Raw genomic sequence first — 7521 nt, forward strand, 5'->3', positions numbered from 1 at the left:
TTTGCGAAAAAGTATTTACATAACTGCGCCACCAACGAATGTGGCTAGCGAGCAATTATTTAGTACAGCTGGTCAGCTGTACACCGATAGATAATCAAATCCCTTTGGGAAAATGCAGCCACGCCCCTTCCCCGTCCTCCCCCACCCCAAAAACGTCCGGCAAATAAATAAACATTTCCCAAACTGTGTATCCAAAATTTTTATAAAAACCAAAAAAAAATAATTCTGGTGAAAAATTTTTTTATAAAAGTTAAACTTTCTCGATTTTGGGGAACCCTACAATTGTTTTCAACTGGTTTTTATGATGTAACATTTATTAACTAGAACACTAGAATCGACTTTCTCCAAAATTGCTACTTTTTCTATTTTTTCTGCACTTTGCATTAAAAAAATTAATACAGACAAGCAGAAATTCAAAAATCGGGCTCAGCTGGTCTCTTGCTAATTTTATTATCTTTCATTTAAAAGAAAACTTAATGCCAATTTTGAACCACTGTGCGTCGGTGGCAAACTACGCAACCCAGTGTGGTCGGCAGGAATTAGCAACACGTTTACTTATATACAGCCAACACCACCTTGTTAAATACGCCTTGTTCCAGCCGAGGTGGGCAGAGCATTTTTGTAGTGTGCGTGCAATTGATGTCACTGTGACAAACAGAGCGTGTATGTATACGCCCGCCGGGTGGACGCTGCCCAAGGCTGCCAGGGCTGTATTCGACGCTGATTCCCGCTTCTGGTAGCAGAAGAGGAAGGCCTCCTGTTATGGAATGACCATGGCCCGAATCGCGGCATTCAATTTAGAACGTAACTCGAATCGAAATTTGATTTTGAGATCTCAGCATTCGCTCGTTTAAATTGTATTGTGGGGAAAACAGCTGCCATTTTGTTTCATTCGATTCGAGTCGATCATGAATGCCGCGATTTGGGCCCAGGTTGAGGAGTTTGCTTAGGCGGTTTGCAGGATCACTGAGGCGGTTACAGAGCTAATCAAGAAGAAATTAATAGCAATTGTGTTATATTTATTTTGAATTATTGTATTTATTAATTTAGTAAACATAAAATTAATAATTGTATGCATCCTTTTTGTATATTTAAATATACTTATATAAAAGTAATTATTCAATATAGTTTCTTGCATTGTTATTTTATTATTTTGCTTAATTTTTGCGTTTTTTTGCATTTTGTCGTGTTTTTGTATTTTTCTTTCTTCACTTTACGTTACTTTAATTATTACCATTAATAATATTTAAGTATTATTTTATAAATTAAATTTTATTCTGATTTACCGTCTGCTCTTTTCGCCTTTTTGGTTTGTGTACAAAATTTTCTTTATATGCGTTAATGTAGTATTATATTAAATATTTAATTTTTATTTTTCTTTACGTTAAGATTTATGTACTTTTATATAACATTTACCTTGCTTTTGAAATATGCAGATTTTTTATCTGCTTGTTCTTTGCCTCTAAATTTTGGTGAAATGAAAAGGAAAAATTATAACAAAGCAGCATTTTTAATTATAACAAAAACGATATGCAAACATGCATAAACAAGTAAACATGTATATAAAATTTAAAAAAAATATTTAAAATGATTCAAAAAAATAATAACTCAGAGATAACAATGGTGCAAGGCGATGATTAGACAAAAAAGGGCAAAAAGGGATATGATGATATAAATATTGGGACACAAAATCCGAGATTAATGGGATAGTTGGATAAGTGATAAGTGTGTTTTAGTGTTCTAAATTTTAAAAATTGGGCTTGGGTTGACCTATTTTGTAAAGTTCTTAATGTTGTGTATGTCAACGCATGCGTGTACAAAAATACAAGCTTAGTAAGTGTCGAAGTGTAATCTGATGGTTATCGATCGAGTTTAACTTGCGAGAAGCGCTCGCGAGTGTTCTAATTTTCGGCCACAATTTATGTTGTGTACGGCAATTTGAAAATTAGTGACAAATTTCGTTATCCTCGGATGTGCATATGAACGAACAGGGCTTTAGAAGATTTAATTTTGTAAAAAGAATACTTTAGTTTTTATTAGCAGAAATACAAAAATCAGAAAGGATGTAGTTCCAGAACTGAGCTTAAAGTTTCAAACTGTTTACGCTTTCGTCTTTTCTTTTATTTTAAATTTTTGGTTTTCGAAGTTGTGTCTCCTGTACCTGCTGCTGCTGCTTGTCTGCACCAAATCGTTTTCTTTATTCCTCTTTGCCGTGAAATGCGCTTCTAGTTTACTTATATATTTTTTTTTTTAGTTTCAAGACGCTCAGTTCTTGTATGCTTTCGAATTTATTAGTGTATGTATTTTTGATGCAAATAATTATATTACATTAGTTTAATACATACAATTATATTAAATTTAAATATAGTTAATATAACTTGTCGTTATGTATGAGTGTGTATTTATTCTTAATGGGTGTAGCGCTTTACTTTTATTTTATTTGCCGTTATGCTCTTCTAATTTTAGGAGGGAAGGGATTATTGAATAATTTAACTGGTTTTTCTACCTCAAATTTAATTCAATTTTGGTTTTGGAATTTTACTCAAATGTCTCTTTCGTATTGCTTTTTGCTTTCCTCTTTCGCTTTTCAGATGTCTGCTGTAGTCTAGAACTCTATCATATATGTATGTATATTGTATTATGCAATAAGTTTATTTTAAATATATTCTTAACATAGATTTTATTTATTCGTTTATTTTTGCGATTTGCTTTGAATTTAGTTTTAAATTAGTCAGTTTTTTTGTTGCTTCACCCCTTTATATTAAAATATCTTTTTGTTTAATTCCAAATAATTTCGATTTTAAATCAACGTCTTTTCATTGTCATACACATCTGCATGTTCGCCGTTACAAGTTGTACGATGTCCAGTTATGTCCGCTATCGCCACCCACATCCCGCCTCGCTTCCCACTAGTCTTTACTAGACCTGCTAGCTAATTGCTTAACAAGACCCTTATTAAATTCACTCGCGCCCGTTTGCTTCGTGTACTTGCTCTGCGGTATAAATTTGCTTTGCTTTTCCTTCTATTTTCGCGTTTAACTTATTTTTTAGAAAAAATCGTTTTAATGTATAATGTTTGAGAGTTTTTTACTCGTTTTGCACAATTACTTCTCGCTCGCTTTTTTTTTTAATTCGCACTTTTTTCTCCTTGTCTGCTTTATTTTTCAAATATACTTTTTCCTTTTTATTTTCACTTCCATTTTCGCAAAAGATGTCACTTAAGAAAAAATCAATTATTTTATTTCTGATGTTTACGTTTGTTGTTGCTGCTGCTGATATCGTATTATCATATAATGTTTTCAACGCTAATCGTAGCAATTTGTTTTGAAGTTTTACTCTTTGTCTGTTTACTTTCGGTTGCTGCTTTTTTCTTTTACTTTTTTCGCAATTATATGACAAAACGACTTTGTTTTCGCTCTCTTTAATCTTCTACATCGTCATCCTCCTTAGTATCGTTTTGTTGAAGTTCCTTTAATTTCTCCTCGCGAGGTTTGGCATTGCCAAAGATCGCTGCCGCTTGCTTTGTCTCTGCCAGCGCATTGATGGGCGCTTGAATGGTTCGAGGCTTCAAATTTAGCCGTGGCCTCTCGCTGTCATCTGCATAATAGAAAAACAGTAAGTAATGCGTTCAAGATTAACTTCACAAGGGACTATGAATATGGGATAGATCTCCTTATAAAGTAAATTTATTTCATAACGTCTGGTGGCAAAATAGATCTGATTATATCGCCAAAACCTAGCCCTATCCGAGTTTTAAATATAATTTAACCCGCATCCATCGGAATTTTTTTGTAACACAAAGTACGTTGTGCATCAATTTGATACATATGGAAAAAGACCCTAGTATTCAATGAAATTTTAGGTTTTTTTATATTTTCATTTTTTATTGGTGATCAACGTTTATTCATTTCCTGATAAGAATAAAAATGCTTGAAAGATTTATACGCATTTGTCGTAAAAACCACTTCAAAACCTTAAATATTTTAATATTTTTTCGAAATTTGCATCAATACACAAACGGTGGATGCGGGTTAAATCATAAAAACATGTTTAGACGCTTATTCCAACCACCTCAATTATATATTGTAGGTTTGGCCTGGGGGTAGTAAAAATCTTTACCAAAACTTCTTGGACTTATTTGTAGATCGCAGTTTACTATTATTTTATTATCCGACTTCAAAAAGAGGAGGTTATCAGTTCATAGGAATATATTTTATATATATATATATATACATATATATAAATATATATATGTTAACGCATAACTTTGGAGGACGTTAACCCATTTCGATAATTCCTTTTTCATCGGAAAGGTGTTACCTCTACGGCGGTCTCATACTAATTTTGTTTAGATACGACAAATGGATCGGAAAAAAGTTAACGATAATCATACATTTTTATATGAGAATTGAAGTCGGTTTTGTTTTTGCTAAAAAATTACTTTTGTTGCTAGTTTTAAAACGATTACACAAAGTGTTTATAGTTTTACGGTGGTAAGGATGCTGCGAGAGTTACCTTTAACTTTATTCAATTGGATTTTCAATTACCTATACTGCCTAATGGGGCAGGAGCCGGTGCGGGTCTATCATTATGACTGGGATTGAAGTGCGGACGCTCGCGTTCACCTCTATTACGGCTGAAATTGTTGTAGCGATCGTTGCCGCCATCTCGACTTTGAGCTCCAAAGCTTCCTTCGCGATTGTTGCGATCGCGATCATTATTTCGCTCAAAGCGATCATCATTGTTAAAATTACCATACCGACCACGGTTCGCTGGACGATCTAAAAATTATTGGTGTGAAGTTAGACATTACATTCTTGTTTAATAAGTTTATAACAAATATGTATGTGAAAAACACTTTTCAAAACAACTCAATTTTTCAAATTTCGGCATGCGTGTTTTGTGTCCGGAAAATGTAAAAATAAAGTCGCATACAAATAGTGGATTTGGAGAGGCAACTACGAGTGTTGTACGTTGGGGTGTTGGTTGTGGGGCAAAACTGCAAGGTTATACATATATGCAATAAAATAAGAATTAGCAGATTGTAGAAAAGAGAAATAAGTAGACAGATAAAAATTTAGGAATTCTCTAAATACATTATTGTTCAGCTATGTTGTTGCTACAAATTTGAATTAGGTGAGTGCACTTATCGTGGCCTGTACTTTTTATTTACCGTTGTATCCTCTATTCATGCCACCCCCACCACCGCTGCCGCTGCCTCCGCCGCGATTTCTATCGTTGTGACCATAATTATCATTGTACGAACCTCTATTATCCCCTCGATTACCACCACCGGCACCGCCGCCACCGCCACCGCGATTATATTGCTGAGTGCCGGTACCACCACCTCCTCCGGCAGCGCCACCTTGCCTGGGTGGGCCCCGTTTATTGAAACCGCCACCACCTCCAGCTCCACCCCTAAAAAGTCATAGAAAAATAAACAAACGATTTAACACATTCAACTCACTCACCGTTCATTTTTCCTGCGATCAGCTATGTCAATTCTTAACGGTGCAGATAAGTCGTCCAATTTGATGCGTCCATCGCATTCCAATGCTCGTTCCAGGTTATCCAATGTTTCGAACTCCACATAACAAAATCCTTTGAATTGATCCGTTTCCCGGTCTTTAACCAAGCGTACATTTTTCACTTCAAAGTCTTGAAAAATTTTCATGACATCGCCTTGTACTAGCCCTTGTGGTAAATTTCCGACATAAGCAATGAATGGAGGTTCGGTTGGCAACTGCTTTCCCGGACGGTCTCCAAAGTTTCTAAATGATAAAGTGAAAAAATACAATAAGTATTTTGGGAGTAATTGTATCCATTTTTTTTTAAGTTTAACAACCTTAGAGATGTTGCCTTCTATTTAAAAATGTTAAACGGGAATTTCAACACTTTTTGCGCAAAAACTAAAATGTTTGGTTGAAAAAGGAAAATCTTTTATCCCTTCATTACATTAATCATACACTCTAAATAAAAACATATCTTTCACCAAATTAAAGTTGTTAAGTTAATTTTTTTTATAAAGTGCATACCCACTAATTGAATGAAATCAAACCTCCTTCAGCTTCCCTTTACACCTGTCAAACAAGTTCATTGATAACCACGTTTTATGTACATCTGCATTTTTCTGATAAATCATGCCAAGCTAATACATAATCGCTTTATTGTCATTTATGCAAGACGTTCAAAGGATATGATGTGCTATGTATAGCCAATCGGCGTCAACATAATCTCTGCCGTCACCTAGCCCATGGCCAAACCTTTCCGGCAGTCTAAGCAGAGGTGCGGTGACGTCGGCCAAATGCCGACCGCGTTGCTCTGTTTTTACATTTTATACATTCGCTATGTTTTGCACATGATCCACCACCGTTTTATATTCTCGCGAATAGAACCTATAGACATTTGTTCCATTTCAATGAAAAATGCAGATGTTTTCTTAACTTTCAATTGCTGCCAGGAACTCTCCGCGCATTTTAATTAATTCTTATGTAGCCAATTTACTCATCCATGTTTCTTAAATTGGCGACAGACATATCATCATACAATCACTCGCCGTGTCAGCTCGTCGAAGACGTCGCCTTTTCTCTACTGGCCTTAGCCCATAGCCAGTGTGAAAATATCTGATGACTTCCTTTCGATTTTAAGCAACAATTATGCACTTTTCAAAACAACACATAAACACACACTTTTTCTAATTTAAATACACAAAATTCGTTTGATACAGCTGAATTTTATAATATATTTACCTAGCGTGATCAAAACCACCTCTTCCAGCCATGTTTTATTTTTTCAAAATGGTCTAAGCGAAAGATGTCCGTCCCAATTGAGGCGAATTTATTTTCTGCCTTTCACATTTCCACTGTTTCGCTATCAAAGTGTGCGCCCAGCGAATCTATAGCCAATTCACTCTTACCTACGCACACGAGCGCACTGCGAAACCTACCAAAACAAAATGTCGCACTGCAGTATTACCGCTTGCTCCAAAAACACTTCCACCGCTTTGACTTCCGTGCAAGCAACAGAGATGGCAATATTTTTTTTAACGCAACACGTCGGCCAACTCACCGGCCGCTGTACTAAAGCTGAAATTAGTCAAGAACGTAAACCTACCGGTACGTAAACCCGAGTCAGCGGACACGATCTGTCTTACCAGACCGCCATGTAAATTAGTCTGTTCCAATAGCAGTCCGGTTTAAAGGATTTAGGCAGAACTTACAGGAAGTCATTCCTATTGACATAAAACCTGTAAGTGGGAACACTTTTGAGAGAGTAACTGAATTTAGTTACAGAATTTAGGGCCGGTTACTCCCTGTTGTATGCATGGAGTCGAAGACGTCGATAACGGTGTTTAACCGCAGATTAGTGTTAACCGGACATTGAGTAACCGGCCCTTAGTCCGGAGTTTTTTTTCCTGTAAGTTCATGAAAATTGTCAAGCGATCAGCTGATTTGCATGTGCAAACAAAAATAGAAAGCGGTGTAGCAAAGAACCTTATATTTGTAAAAAATATGAAAGTAA

At 35.6% G+C, this 7521-nt stretch overlaps 1 protein-coding gene across 2 annotated transcripts; it reads right to left on the reverse strand.

Annotated features, from left to right (window-relative positions):
- Positions 1-1823: 1823 nt before the first annotated feature.
- LOC118751500 (eukaryotic translation initiation factor 4H-like) lies at positions 1824-6979 on the reverse strand. Of its 2 annotated transcripts, none has more exons than XM_036486328.1 (5): positions 6750-6979; positions 5472-5771; positions 5174-5418; positions 4548-4781; positions 1824-3597 (listed from the first exon to the last, which is right to left on the reverse strand). In XM_036486328.1, the coding sequence occupies exons 1-5, from the start codon at positions 6779-6781 to the stop codon at positions 3422-3424; spliced, it is 987 nt and encodes a 328-aa protein (XP_036342221.1). In that variant the 5' UTR covers positions 6782-6979; the 3' UTR covers positions 1824-3421. The 2 variants fall into 2 exon arrangements, with proteins under 2 accessions (XP_036342221.1, XP_036342222.1); XM_036486329.1 differs by having other exon boundaries at positions 5267-5418; positions 6750-6978.
- Between the last annotated feature and the right edge of the window lie 542 nt (positions 6980-7521).

This window comes from Rhagoletis pomonella, unplaced genomic scaffold (assembly GCF_013731165.1).
Source record: "Rhagoletis pomonella isolate Grant_MI unplaced genomic scaffold, Rhpom_1.0 Rhpom_scaffold_00743, whole genome shotgun sequence".
Lineage (NCBI taxonomy): Eukaryota > Metazoa > Arthropoda > Insecta > Diptera > Tephritidae > Rhagoletis > Rhagoletis pomonella.

Excerpts from the sequence above, each read along its gene's own strand:
- LOC118751500 (XM_036486328.1), bottom strand. The coding sequence starts at position 6,781 with ATGGCTGGAAGAGGTGGTTTTGATCACGCTAG. Across the intron at positions 5,419-5,471 it reads GATCGCAGGAAAAATGAACG|GGGTGGAGCTGGAGGTGGTG; the intron begins GTGAGTGAGTTG and ends ATGACTTTTTAG. Across the intron at positions 3,598-4,547 it reads TGCCCCATTAGGCAGTATAG|ATGACAGCGAGAGGCCACGG; the intron begins GTAATTGAAAAT and ends TCTATTATGCAG.